Here is a 14,564-nt window from a genome sequence, read left to right as displayed (position 1 = left end):
AAATATAGACCTCTCACCATAGAAGAATAAAAAACTATCATTAAACTGTAGTACTAGTGACAATGCTTCTTTATACTTAACCCTTAGGAACTAGTTGAAGAGAAAAATAATTGAAAGCGGCTTTAGAGTTTTAAAAGCACTTAAAGTGTTTTCTGTATGCACTACTTGAATATTTTTTTTTCTGTTCCCTAATGTTTTAAAATGTATCAATTTTCTTTGGTTGGTCAAATTTATTAACATTTTTTATATACTTTAATAAGTACTAGTTTGACATTGATTCGTTTACCCAAAAAAAAAATTGACGTTGATTTCGAGCAAATTTTTTTTTTTGAGATTGCTTAAATTTTTTATAAAACAATTAATCTATGGTGTTAAATGTGTTTGGTAAAATAAGATAAAATCTTTTTTTTTTCAAAATCAACAGTCATTAAAAGTCAAAAAGCGGAAGCAGCTCAAACCAACTTTTAAAAACTAGCTTTCTTTTTTAAACACTAGTGAATAATATCATTGAATAAAAAAAAAAATTAAATACGAAATAATACCCTTGCACCCTAGGGGAAAAAAGACAGCCACCTTCAATTTCCTGAAGAATCAATGGGTTACAAAAAGGAAATAATATCACATCTACATGAAAATTTATCAAATACTTGAAAACTGTTTTTTCTTTTTTCTTTTTTGCGCTACAAGCACTTTTAAACTAGAATATTTATTAAATACTTAACTGCTTTGTTTTAATATTATATTCTCCCTCAACACAGGAGAAATAATTTTTTAAAAATCACAACCAAACTAACCTTAATTGGTTTAAGAGAAAGATTTAAGACTTTGTAAATTTCATAACCATTTTATTTATACATTTAACTTTCAATTTAGTTTTGAACCTTTGCGTTGACAAACTCGAACCGTAAAATATGTCACATTTTATGATAGTTTTCACTTTTCCCCACCTAAATAAACAAAACAACGTTAAATTTCATCAAAATTTTGACATAAAGCAAAAGTGGTACGCTTCAAAAGAAAAGAAGGTATCCTTTACCGTTGAAAAAAAAACATGGATGCTAAACTTTCCTTTCCTATAATATTCCTGCGCCTTCTTCGCTCCCATCTCTCGTTCTCTCCAATCTTTGTGAATTTTTTTTTACCATCCTGAAGAAAAGCTCGAACGGGTCGCAGCGTTTACAATTCTAATTTGAATTTCTAAGACTCCAGTTAGTGAAGGTATTAGAAAACTACATTTTTTTTTTTTTTGATGTTTTGAATGCATTTGATGTGTAGAATGAACATGAAGATGATTTGTGGATCTGGGTTTCTCTTGTTTCTGGGATTTTTTCATAAAGTTTTAATCTTGAGATGCTTAAATGTTTATTGTTTTTTATTCATCACGAACGAATTATGAATCATTGAAGGGCAATGGGGATTTTGGGTTTATCATAATTGGTTTGAGATATTGAAATGTGAAAACTTTCCATTGGAGGTAAGATTATGTAAAATGATATAATGTTGGGGAAGTTTGGTATTTTTGGTTATGTGACAATGACATTTTGTGGGATGATCCCATATGTTTGTTTCATTTCGTTTTCGAGTATATGTGATCTTCTTGGTGTTTATGTTTAAGTGATACTGACGCTGTACTTGAATTTAGGTGCCCGGACAAAGAAAAGGCGAAAGCTATTGAATTGGTTGTATCTTGGATGCTTGGTTGCGAGGGAAAATGGCGTTGTTTTTTATGAAGAAAGCTTCAACAGCTGAGTTGGATGCTTTCTATCCTGTTAAACCAGAATGCCAAGTTGACATCCCGAAGACGCGCTTTAGGCTCAGGGTATGCCCTTTTCACTTCATTTTGTTGCTAATTTATCTTTTAGCTCTGTCTAACAGAATTGAGTTCAACCACCTTATGGAACAGTTTAATTATTGCTGCTAAGATAATTTCTAGTGTTTTTCCATTGAAAAGATATGGTTATGCACCACCAATGCTCAATCACAAGATTCACAACATGATTACTTTCTTGTACTTGTGATAAACACGTGTGATTTATGCTTATAAGTATCGCCTTTTGCAGGCGGGGAAAACTCTTAGTGAAAGAAGATGGCATGCTGCCTTCTCTGAAGATGGTCATTTGGATATAGCTAAAGTGCTTAGACGAATCCAACGAGGGGTAACCATCCGTTCATTTGTAACTTCTTTTTGAGTTAGGATCTATTGTTGGAGGTGGGGGATTGTTTTATGTTTCCATGTGTGTTTCGTCACTTGTGATATTGAGTTGTGTCCCCAACAAAAGAAAAAAAGTAGACGTTAAATTCTGCATGTGGGATATAGCAAACACATCATATATAATTTTTAGCCTTGCTGATGTTAGATACACCATATAATGCTCCTTTGGTGCACTCAAATTTCAAATTGTATGTGTAAGATATATAGTATATATCTTCTTACTTCATTTGTTATTCTAGGGTGTCCATCCTGCAATCAAAGGTGTAGTTTGGGAGTTCTTGTTAGGTTGCTTTGATCCAAATAGCACCTTCGATGAACGAAATCAGCTCAGGCAGTGCCGGAGGTAATACATTTTTGTTTTTTGCCATCTAATATATAGAAGATGGCTCTCAATTTGAACATAATCTCATGATGCTGGATCCATGGAAAGATCCTGGTTCTTTAAGTTTGAATTGCTCAAGAGTAATATATTTTGGGAGCATGGATGGTTACGAGATGGGGTTTTACGGTTTTTTGTCTTCACTTGGTTTTGGGTGTTAGATCTAAGTCTGTGTTGTAGTTTTTTGGTAGATAAAGAGGGGTGCGGGTGAAATGTGAGGTTCGTGAGGCTTGGAAGGGGTAAAATGATTTTATTTCTAGTCTGGCATCACTAGGTGGTTTTTTCATATTCTAGTTTCCCCTTACATTATTTCCCTTAACAAAAAAGTCCCATTGGCATGCTGTCCATCGACTCCATCTTACATTATTTTAATTTAATATGGTGACTTCATGTATAACATACAATTTTAGGGAGCAGTATAACAGTTTGAAAGCTGAATGCCAGAAGATGGTTCCACTTATTGGCAGTGGAAAATTTATTACAACACCAATCATCACGGACGATGGCCAACCAACAGAAGAATCAGAAAATGGCAATATGACAGGGGGTGCAAACCATGCTTCTTCAGACAAGAAAGTGATTCAGTGGAAGCTTTTCTTGCATCAAATTGGTACATATCTGCTGCATATGTGTTGCAAAACTACATAATTTGGATAAGTTGTGAACCATACACGTTTGAATATCTTATGCTTATTTTACTGAGCGTTCACTTTTAGATTTTTTCTTTTTCAATACTTTTTCTGAACCTTTATCTATTTTGGTATCTCATGGTTATTTTAAATTATGTTAACCATTAGAAGTGGTTACTCAACTGGGGGTTTTGGCTTGTAGGTTTGGATGTTGTTCGCACGGATCGATCACTTGTCTTTTATGAAAGTCAAGCTAATCAGGCAAAACTTTGGGACATTCTTTCAATTTATGCTTGGGTGGACAATGATATCGGTTATGTTCAAGGTGAATGTCTCTGAATCTCAAGTGATATTCTATCAAAGTTGAACAGTATTAAGTGACATTTTATAATGGACACTTTTGAGCAGGAATGAATGATATATGCTCGCCAATGGTAATTCTTATTGAAAATGAAGCAGATGCCTATTGGTGTTTCGAACGTGCTATGCGAAGGCTGGTATGTTTTACTTCTTACCTTGATGGTACTATTATTGGTTGCTTGTTTTGATAGAGCAGTGTTAACTGCCACGTTTTGCTGTCCATTATCCATGAACTTGTTATGAGTGATTCCGAACTGGTAGGATAGTGTGACCAGTTTAAACTAGGATCTAGTATTTGACTAGAGCAATTTCGGTTCTCTTATTCTTTCTGTAGTCTGAGCCCTGACTACTCAAATTGATCATGTAGACTAGAATGGACAGTTGAGAAAGGTGTACCGAGAATGGATGTGAGGGTGTTAAGAATTAAGATGGATGATTGGTAGACCTAGAAGGTATTTAGGAAATTGACTCTCTATAAAACATTGTAAATGGATTCCTAAAAAATAATTGGCAGAAGTTCTCTAGCCAACAGATACATGAATGTTGGCTGTGCTGAATCCGTCAGGCGCTGCACTAGTAAATAAGGGCAACATGATTCAGCATTAGGCATCAAAAGTCAGATACAAGTTACAAGTCGGCAAGTTTGAATGGTTAAATCAACTCTTAAACTTATAGTCAAGTTAAATGTGGCATACTTAACCTTAAATTATACTGGAAAAGGAGTTCTAACTTTGTTCTGCTGAACTGGATCGGATTCCAACATCAACTAAAGACTCATCTGGTTTCATCGACAGTGTGTTTAATTCCCTTCTGATAGAGATCATGCATGACAAGAAACTAAGAAGTGTTAAGTTGTCTTTTTTGGGGCCTTGAGGCTTGATTATTTGTCTTGTTCATTTTTATTATTTACCGATGACAAATTTTCTTTCAATGATTTGTTAGATGATTTGTGCTTGTGATATGCTTCTGTTAGGGTATAATTCAGATTCCTGCTTTTGTTTTGAAAACAGCGAGAAAATTTTAGGTGCAGTGCGAGTTCGATAGGGGTGCAATCTCAGCTGGGTACACTCTCCCAAGTAATCAAAACTATTGATCCTAAACTTCATCAGCACCTTGGTAATATTTCCTCTGTGCTTGTCGACCAACACAGGTCCTTCATACTTAGCTAAGACTCTATTTCCATCTAATTGACAGAGGATCTAGATGGCGGGGAGTATTTATTTGCTTTTCGCATGCTAATGGTCCTGTTCCGAAGAGAGTTTTCCTTTGTGGATGCACTGTATCTTTGGGAGGTGAGTAGGAAAACTGTACTTTTGCCATACTGGATTTTTTTTTTTTATTGATAAATAGATACTTCCAGGATGATGGATGAGATATAGTTTGAGTTCACGTTGTCAATTTCTGATGTGAATTCGAACTTTAGGTCCTGTGGATCTCAATGTAATTAATGTATTGAGGGGTATTTTTTTTTTTCATTCTTTGCTTTCCTTCATAAGCTTGTTTTAAGACAGTAATATAGATTGGTTTCAGCTGATGTGGGCCATGGAATACAACCCAAACATTTTCTCGTCGTATGAAGGTCCGAGTGGGGGTGCTACACCACCGAATGTAAATGACAAAGAACTAAAGCAATATGGCAAGTTCGAGAGAAACATTGTGAAGACGGGATACACAGAACGACATGGTGCACTTTCCGTCTTTCTTGTTGCAAGTGTTCTTGAGACCAAAAATAAGCAACTTTTAAAGGAGGCTAAGGGTCTAGATGATGTTGTCTCGGTCTCTCTCTCTCTCTCTCTCTCTCTCATGTTCCAATGCACATTCATGTTACTTTTTTTGTTCACTGTTAACTAATCCCGTACTGGTCTCCAGATCTTAGGTGGCATAACCGGAAATCTGGATGCTAGAAAGGCATGTAATGAGGCATTGAGGATTCACAAAAAGTACCTGAAGGTATGTGTTCATCTAAAGCAAAGCATAACCAGGGCATATGTTTTATTTGGGGATTGTGAGATTTTTGAAAACTTGATTATAATTCCTCTTCTCCAGATAAAGAAAACACAAAAATAAATTCCAGATAAATGCTTCTTCGAAAAGATTTCTAGAGGAGTGAACATGGTAGAGGAGGCTCTTTCCTTGATTTAGAAACTGAAGGATTTCTTCTCCCTTTGCTCTTGCAGACCGTAAAGTCATAGATGTTTTCCCGGGGTATCAACTTTGTTTATCGAAATTTTGCACCCAAGCGATGGCGAGTTGGTGACACGGGCAAACAGCTACAATTTTTTGGTCATTTTTTGGTTATGTTTTCTTTGTAGCTAGCCCTCTCTCTCTCTAAAAACCGAGCATGTTGTCATATTTTGTGAAGTCATAGTTACTAGGGTTCATAGAATATCAGATTTTGAATGAAACATTTCCGTGAGCTGCCATTGTCTGGTTACATGGGTAGCAACAAAACACAAACAAATGTGAGCTTTCACTTTTGAGATTCACCTCGGATGTGGTATTGTATTACATTGTATTGTATTCTTCGCAACTATCGACCATCACGAATTTTGTCTCTGCCGTGATTTTATTTCGAAAACGATTGCGAAGCGAATTTTCAAGCACCGATGTCGATGGGAGGCACGCCTGCTGGTGGTGTCTCACCATCTTCACAGCATCTTGCACATTGGCCTTGTCCGAACGATATTTTATTTTTTTGTCAGATGATAGATTTTATTAGATTAGAAGTTAGTTTAACCACCGACGGAGTTTGAGCTCATGCCGTCATACAAGGGCTCAGCTCCTTTTTACGACTGGAGTAAAGGGCCACTTGTCCGAACTACATTTCATGAGCAACAATTTTTGCCGGCATCAGGGCACCCTGCATCCAAATAAATAATATTTAACCGATTTAATTAGAATAAAAAAATGTTGAACAATTGTGAGATGTTATTGAATTCTAGCAGTGCAAAATGAACTTTTATAGAGTGCTAATAACAGGTTTCTACGATTTTTTAAATACAAAACGAATTAAAATAAACAAGTGATTTACGTTCAATTAACCATTGAACAAGTCTGTTGAAAATATGGCAGCATAATATGTCAGACTGTCAGGTAAAAGCAAGTCATTAATCGATCAACCATTTCACAGGAAGGAAAAAAAAAACCCATATAAATCCTACGTTCGATATTCCTTCAGACCCTCTCCAATATTGCTTGTATAAAAAATTAGGTAATTATATCTTACGAGGATGAAAGCATGTCCATGCAGAAGCAACATACAAACTAGTATCCTTCCACCCAAGCCTAATAGTGCCATCTCCTTGCACAAGGCCATAACCATGTGCAGGAGGAAACATATTTAATATCAACTGTGCTTGCGCCATTGAATTACCACTCATCCCTACTTGCATGAACTCACTTCTGGCCCCAAGCTCACCCCTCCACTGCCGGAACTTGTCTTCACCGCTTCTCGCCGGCCCTCCAATCGCCAATATGTTGTTGATTTCTCTATAAAACAGGCAGTGCTCCACCTTGTGCCGGTTAGGGTTGTCACTAGGCAAGTATGATTCTAATGAATCGAACATCGTCGAGTAGTAATGTAACGACCCAACAAAACGGTCCAAAAATGAGCCACTATGTGACATGTCTTGCTCTACTAGCGTGATAATCCTTGGTGCTAATTCTTCAATGAATCTCATCGCTTTCCAATCGGGGCCAGTTGCATCGTACAGCGAGTGTTGCAGCCAGTGCACGGCGAGGGTCTCCCCTCGCTGTACTTGGACCATGGAAGCATCAACCTCACCAACTTTCCTGACAATTGGAAGAAATTCGAATGACAGTCCGAGTCTCCTTGCAAAACTTGAGAGTTGCTTTCCGGTCTCCAGCAGGATTTCCGATGATGTGCCCATGCCGGTCATTCTCACATGCGGAGGACCCTCCATGCGTGTGGCGAGAATGTGAAACAAGGCTGGCCATTGCAAACCCTGCACACAATGTACATCGAAGTTAGTTAAAATTATATCACACGAGAGAAATAACTCGTTTATGCAAAATTACAGTTTGACGTATATACAAAAATAACTCATTAAATATAGGGATAGTTTAGTTGCGGTCTCTGATCCCTAACTGTTATAGGCTCAAACCTTATGCATTTTAGATTTTTTATTGAAGTCTCTATCCTGCTACATAAATGACATAATAATAAAAGAAATGCAAAAACACCAAGAAAGACTCTACCGTTTTTTTTTTTTTTTTTAATCCATCAGATCAGGAGGAAAGAGCAGTTGTTATTTCAACTGGGCAAAAAGCTAACGGAAACGCATATTTTTTTTTTTTTTTGCTTTCATTTACACTACCAATTTAATTATTCAAAATTGCTTATGGGTTGATAAAATAATAATAATAATAATTGCTTATGGTGCATTCTAGATTATAAAAAAAGGGGATTTTATTTATTTTTTATTTTTTTATAAAATGAGTACATTTATATAATAAAATTTGGCTACATTATATATATATATATATATATATATATATATATATATTTAATTGGTACATTTACATAAAAATGTGGGTACATTTTATATAGAAAACAATGGGTACATTTTATATTAGAAAAACACTGGTACATTTTAGATTAAAAAGTAAATGGACTTTACATTAAAAAATGGTACTTACAAAAAATAAAAAAAAATAAAAAAAGGGATACATTTTACATATAACAAAGTGGTACATTTGTTAAAAAAATAAAAAATAAAAAAATAAAAAATAAAAAATAAAAAAAATGGGTACATTATAAATAAATTTCGGGTACAAATAAAAAGTTAAAAAATTATGAGTACAAATAAAAGTTTAAAAAATAAGGGACAAAAAGAAATCAATATATGGGTACAAATTAAAATTTAAAAAAAAAATGGCACAATTTAAAAAAGGTTTGCAAATTAAAAATGAGTACAAACTAGAAATAGAAATATATGATAAAAAGTTTAGCCATAAATATAATATACCGAATGTAACGTTTCTAACACTAAATGAATATATTTAAAAATAAAACTTAATTATCTTGACATGTAAATATTTTGTTTTTTAATAATTAATGGCGTTTATTAAAATTGAAGGACCTTGATCAAAATTTAAAAATGAATAAGGTTTTAATCAATGGAGTAGAAAAAATGAGGATGGGAACCTACTTTCTTCTTAAATATATAAAAAGAAAATATTATGAGCACATTAAACTGTGATTAGTAGGACTGTAGGAAAGTCTAATTCTAATGGAAGGAGGCAAGTATTATCCGTAAAGTACTATCGAAATTTCGAACCATATATACCTGCATGATGTCGAGGTCAAGAATGTGAACCCTATCGTGGTGGTGAAAGGCCTCGAGGATGGCTTGGTTGGAAGTGAAGTGGGCAAATTTGATGAAAGGTGAGATGGTGTTGAAGACTTGAAAAGCACCATGAACGCTTTTGTAATTGACCAATGGAGAGGAAATACCTAACCATGAGTTGATAACCCTACTAGCCATGGCCTTGGCGAAATAGGCCACCACGCGCTCAGCACATGATGGCCCGTACGGAGAGGCCATTTGGGTTAGCTCGAGGAGCATCCGATGGGCCTCGGGGAGGTTGTCAATGGAGATGGCAACTGCGCATTCGAAGAGAAGGGTGATTAGGGTTAAGCCATGCTCTTCGAGCTTACTCATATCATTTCCTCCTCTTGCTCTTACGTTATTATTATCTGCAAGGAGTTGAAGCTCATGAAGCTCATGCTCACCATAGCTTCTCCGTGGGACTTTCCTCGGACTATTTAAGTCGGTGGAAAGTGATGACGGGACAAAATAGTCCTCAGACGTCTGTAACGTGTCATTGGCGGCGGTGTTGGCGGCTGTGGCGGGTTCTGGCAAGTCGTCGATGAGCTGTTTTGTGATGTGCTCCACCCACAGAGATAGTTCGCTCCTCTCCAAGTTTATAAACCGGTTCTCGACGGGCTTGGGATCGGAGTTGGGATTATTTTGGAAGTCATTGACATTAGGGTTGGGGTAATTAATCCAAGGTTGGTGGGATTGGATTATATTCACAATGCCATCAGCCATTTGAAATTCTAGTTTCAGTAAGATTGGTAGGGAAAGAAAACGATGAAGGGGAGTGGTAATGAAGAGATAGAGTTTGTTTTTAAAGGGGGTGGCCGCATGACACAGAGCAGAATTTTGGCAGTTGTTCGGTATGGAAGGGATGGCCGGCATATCCTAGACATACAGAAAAAGTTAACATGCAACAAGCCAGGAACCCCCCACGTCATTCAGGTAGTGATTTTCTTCTATATTATTCGCCAGAATATTAGTTTTCTAAGTCTTACACTAGACACACACATGAAGTACTACCGAAGTGTAGCGTCATGAATCAAACTCAAGACGTGCCATGCGGAATACTATAAAAACTACTTTAAGAATATAGAAAAACTAATGAAAACTATTTAATAGAGATTTGGTTGTTTGATTTCTAAATTTTCTCTTTATTTGAGCAATATTCTAATTTATTTAAATTACAAGAATGAAAATTTAAACTTGAGTGTAGGGAAGGAGAGCAATATTCTAGGGTGCCCTGCAAATACATTTGATGGCATATGATTTCTTGGTAGTACTGTTCACGATTTGTATTTTTTTTACTGATTAGTGGTGTAGGAGAACTTAAAACTTCAAGACCACTTCTAACAATAAAAAGAGAGTTAATACCAGACCAAGAACAGCTAGTTAGCACTTAGCTTTAGTATAAATTACTAGAATATCACTCTTACAATACAATATTAAAGCCTAATTATTTTGAAAACTATTGTTTGGGCCCAAAATAACATTTTGGGCCAAGCCTGGGATTATTCTCGGCCCAATGGTATTTATCTAGAATTTTCTTGCAGACCGTCTAGTTAGGGCAGGCGGAATCCTGTTGTGAAGAGGATTAGTTTAGATAAAGGGTGAAGTAGTTGATTCCTTGTGGAACAAGGAGTTTTGAAGCCGAAGGTGCTTGGGATTAGGAGATGAATCTGGTTTGTTATGGAGCTTGGTTCAAAGTCTTGTTGGAGCTAGGACTGGTCGAAACCTAATTAGATTGGGTTGAGGAGTTCTAATCCGAGTACATTTCTAGTTCGGTTATAAGGGGTTTTGCTGTTATAAATAGAGAAGGAAGTGCATCATTCGAGCCCCTCCAATTCAACATACAAATTGCCCTGCGCAAAGCTTCTCAACAACCTTTGAGATTTTATCCTTTTCCCTTTTCTTCTTGCCAACAAATCTTCAATTTGGATAAACAACACTGTGAAGGCAACCGACGACATCTTCAGTTTGGATAAACAGCACTAGAGTCGTAGAATCAGCTGATCAAGGAGCACCTGCAGTTTGGATAAACATCACTGCTTCGAGACCGATTGGTTATTTATCCAAGTCTCGGTCGACAAAGATTTTCGAGTCCTTGTTGGTAAAGGTCATCTCATCAGTCTTCTCGGCGAAATGAGGTGTTACAGGTTACTAGGCTCGGCATGTTAAACGTCGAGTTGTTTTATGATTGGATATTCACAAGTACACTTTAGAGTTCGGCATTTCGACGACCGAACCACATTTACCATCAAGACATACATCTCTTTTGAGTATTTGTGTCCATATAGTCTGGTGCCAATTCGGTGTGCTTATACTCTCACGAATATAATCACCATGACCGAACCTGGTGTTGACGATTTGTGAACTTCACAGAACTAGCAGCTTTGTCTTCAGGCTCTAGAACCCGAAAGCCGAGACGTGTTCCTTCCTCGGCCACAGTTGCAAGATCAAGAAGTCAGCAGCGCGCTCAACGTGACATCAACATATTTTACTCTCCGGCTGAGCTCGATAGTCGAGTTGGTACGCCCCGCACATAACCAAATGTTGTAGTTAACTCATTAGTTACTCGGTCTGCGCATGCCATCACATAGGCTTGGTAGTTTTTAGGGTCAACAACTATCCATCAATGTTTTTCCTTTGTTTACAAGCTAAATGGTTTGGAGAATATTTAATGTAATTATATTAAGAATATTTTAGTTTAATAATCCGAATCCAACCCGAAATTCTAAAACTTGCATAACTCAAAATATACTTCTTAACTTGTTTTTTTGTCAAAATATACTTCTTGCTCAAATGGATAATTAACTATCTTTTCAATTGCAACTCCCTTGAATATACTACATACAAAAAATGAGAATTTGAGAACTACCAAGGAGATTATATAATTTTTCATCTTGGTATATAGATGAAGTCATACAACTCTCATAATTTTAAAATTAAGAAATAATCCAATAAAATACCGAATTCAGCATGAGTTTATGAAATTCTGATCTCAAAATTGGAATAACATGCAATTGTGAAAATCATACGTAAACCTAACACACTCCTTGTTCATTACATCTCGAAAGTTATATATATGTTGTGAATTATATGAAGAAAAAAAATATTGCTCAAGGATTTGGAATGCATTTAAGATGCGATTATATGGAGATGAATTACAATTCAAGAAGATGAGGAAAGAAACAGCTGACCCGCTAAACGCATCAGGCAGTTGTTAATGATCGATGGCTGCTCTGAATAAATTAAGATTCTTAATTTTTTATTTATTTTTAATCTGAATTGTTTTAAAATAATCTATCAAATAATTGGATCGTCTCAACTGCAGGTCCTGAGGTTTTAGATGTATGTTCAAAATTTGTTTCTTATTGTTATATGTAGAGCATATTGGCCCACATGATCACATTTTTGGCGACAGACCTAAATTAAATTATTCGCAAAATTTAGTTTGAATGGGTCAATATATGGATCGAATTTTTTTGCTTTCCTGGATTGGATTGAGGCTACTTCGGGAATGCTGTGTTTCTCTTTCAAAATCGATTTTATTGTGTTGTGAGGATAAATAATTGTTAAAAAAGAATAATATTTGATTAATTAAAGATGAGTAAGAACTCATATTTAAAATTTCTCAAAATTATTTGTTGTCAATTTATAGAACTTCGTTTTTATAATCAGAGTTTATATTATAAATCATCTTATAAAGATCAGCTATGCAAAAAATTAATTAAAATTAAGGTCGTTTAATCATCAAACTGTTTAAAAACAAATGAACAATATTGGTAAAAGTATTACAAATCGTCTATGTATTTGCTACAATAGATTGACTAAACGATCTTAGTTTTAATTTATTTTTTGCATAGATGATTTTTACAATGTGATCCATAGTATGAATGATTTTGATCATAAGCACAAATTCTATGATTAAAACACTAAGAGTTTTAAATAGGAGATTCTACTCATCTTTAAGTAGTCAAGTATTGTTCGTTAAAAAAACCTTGAATGGAAAGTTTCTAACACATCTCAACCCCGATATCTAGTGAACACTGAAACCAAAACGTGCTAACCATCAACCGGATGGGTAAGGAAGGCCTAATATGCATAAAAACGAAACTAAAATTATCAACTAATAAACTATACTAAAAATTCGGCAAAACTTCCCTAGCAATCAGAAGCCATCAAACTTGTCAAGATCCAGGATCCAAGTCCTAGTCAACCACTTTGGATCCATCCTAGGTAGATCTATTTTCTTTGTTTTTGCAGAATCAAACTAAGGAATTAGTTGAGCAATTTTAATATTGATGGAAGATAAATGTTTAAGTTTCCCTTATGTGGTAAACTTAAGTCTTTAACATGTTCAAAATTGGACTTCTGTCACCATTTTTTCCCGTTACATCCAACATAAAATATTAAAAAAAGTTGTACTAGAGCTAGTTTTACGTTTATTTTTAGTTGTTGGAAGTTTTAAGTATGTTTATAGGACAATTAGGTCATGATAAAAATTTGAGTTTATCGCGCTATTTGTAATATTTAATAAGATAATATTACAAAAAATAATTTGAGTTTATCGTGCTCTTTGGAAAAGGGGTATTCTATCTACATACCTCTATTTACTTTTCACACATCATTCATAATTTTTGACCGTCAGATCGAATGAATTAAAGAAGATCGAAAGACAAAAATTAATAAAAAATATGTGAGAGGTAAAAAAGAGTGTATGGATAGCAAACTCCTTGGAAAATTGTAGTTTGTTGAACTCCATCCCACTTCAACAGGAAAATCAAAAGGTATTTGTGTGCCATTTTTTGTCTAGTCAAGTGAGATTAATGTTTGACTAAAAAAGCCAAAAAAAAAAGAGAAGAGATTTAATGTGAAATGGTTTTTAAATGTTTGATCGATTTAATTAATTAATACAGAAATGGTTGCTAAATGATGTGACTGTATCGTCTATATTGTCGCCATATGGCAATCTTGGAGCAAACGCGGACCCACCAGGAGGAATAATAACAATATACCTATTTGGAGATTATTTTTCAAATTATGCCCTAATTTCATTTGGCCTCGGATGTGATTCACGGTTGACGTGCATTGCATTCGACCGAATCTTCCTGCGCTATACGTTTTCGACTGAAAGATGAAATTAATTAAATAAAAGAAATTTTATATATATATAGTACACGACATAGTCACATATATTTCGTTCACTCTAGCATGATGTGAAATTGTCTAAGCATGACGAAAGTTGTGCGTCATTCTTCGCAATGAATTGATAGGAAAAATACGCACAAATAAAATCTGCTACAATCTTACAGTATAAGAGGGTACTCAACCAGTTGCTATAAATCACAGTTCATTGCTTTTTTATTGGCATGTTATGTCCCTCAGGCTCTTAATTAAAAGTTTGTAACTAATCTTATTGGTATACTTCCCTTTTTTTTTTTTTCTTTTCTTTTTTTTTGTCAAAGTATACTTCCCTATTTGACCAATTGATTTCTAAAACCAACAATTTAGAACAAAATAAAAAGGGAAAGAGAGAGATCAACTTAACAACCGTTTGGTATGATGGTACCAAGTTTCCACCATGTTAGACGAGATTAAACGTTCAAATTTTATGAACGGTAGTTGTTGATAATAAAAAAACA

General features: G+C 35.1%; 2 protein-coding genes across 4 annotated transcripts; one reads left to right on the top strand and one right to left on the bottom strand.

Annotated features, from left to right (window-relative positions):
- Positions 1 to 1,048: 1,048 nt before the first annotated feature.
- On the top strand, positions 1,049 to 5,906 carry LOC137726462 (rab GTPase-activating protein 22-like). 3 transcript variants are annotated; one of them, XM_068465396.1, is made up of 12 exons: positions 1,049 to 1,218; positions 1,643 to 1,819; positions 2,061 to 2,156; positions 2,452 to 2,555; positions 3,002 to 3,201; positions 3,423 to 3,545; positions 3,629 to 3,717; positions 4,591 to 4,696; positions 4,775 to 4,872; positions 5,111 to 5,356; positions 5,450 to 5,530; positions 5,758 to 5,906. In XM_068465396.1, the coding sequence occupies exons 2-12, from the start codon at positions 1,712 to 1,714 to the stop codon at positions 5,770 to 5,772; spliced, it is 1,266 nt and encodes a 421-aa protein (XP_068321497.1). In that variant the 5' UTR covers positions 1,049 to 1,218; positions 1,643 to 1,711; the 3' UTR covers positions 5,773 to 5,906. The 3 variants fall into 3 exon arrangements, with proteins under 3 accessions (XP_068321497.1, XP_068321496.1, XP_068321498.1); XM_068465395.1 differs by having other exon boundaries at positions 5,627 to 5,906; XM_068465397.1 differs by lacking the exons at positions 5,450 to 5,530; positions 5,758 to 5,906 and having other exon boundaries at positions 5,100 to 5,236.
- Positions 5,907 to 6,795: 889 nt separating this feature from the next.
- Positions 6,796 to 9,654, bottom strand: LOC137724749 (protein SCARECROW-like). Its single transcript, XM_068463459.1, has 2 exons — positions 8,890 to 9,654; positions 6,796 to 7,545 (listed from the first exon to the last, which is right to left on the bottom strand). The coding sequence occupies exons 1-2, from the start codon at positions 9,652 to 9,654 to the stop codon at positions 6,796 to 6,798; spliced, it is 1,515 nt and encodes a 504-aa protein (XP_068319560.1).
- Positions 9,655 to 14,564: the final 4,910 nt, after the last annotated feature.

This window comes from Pyrus communis, chromosome 2 (genome assembly GCF_963583255.1).
Source record: "Pyrus communis chromosome 2, drPyrComm1.1, whole genome shotgun sequence".
NCBI lineage: Eukaryota > Viridiplantae > Streptophyta > Magnoliopsida > Rosales > Rosaceae > Pyrus > Pyrus communis.
This window is presented reverse-complemented; position numbering and strand designations above follow the sequence as displayed.

What these genes read in the sequence shown, in the direction of transcription:
- LOC137726462 (XM_068465395.1), top strand. Translation starts at nt 1,712, where the DNA reads ATGGCGTTGTTTTTTATGAAGAAAGCTTCAACAGCTGAGTTGGATGCT. An exon ending in AACGTGCTATGCGAAGGCTG is followed by an intron (nt 3,718 to 4,590) that starts GTATGTTTTACT and finishes TTTTGAAAACAG; the next exon opens with CGAGAAAATTTTAGGTGCAG. An exon ending in TAAACTTCATCAGCACCTTG is followed by an intron (nt 4,697 to 4,774) that starts GTAATATTTCCT and finishes TCTAATTGACAG; the next exon opens with AGGATCTAGATGGCGGGGAG.
- LOC137724749 (XM_068463459.1), bottom strand. Translation starts at nt 9,654, where the DNA reads ATGGCTGATGGCATTGTGAATATAATCCAATCCCACCAACCTTGGATT. An exon ending in TTGACCTCGACATCATGCAG is followed by an intron (nt 7,546 to 8,889) that starts GTATATATGGTT and finishes CATTGTGTGCAG; the next exon opens with GGTTTGCAATGGCCAGCCTT.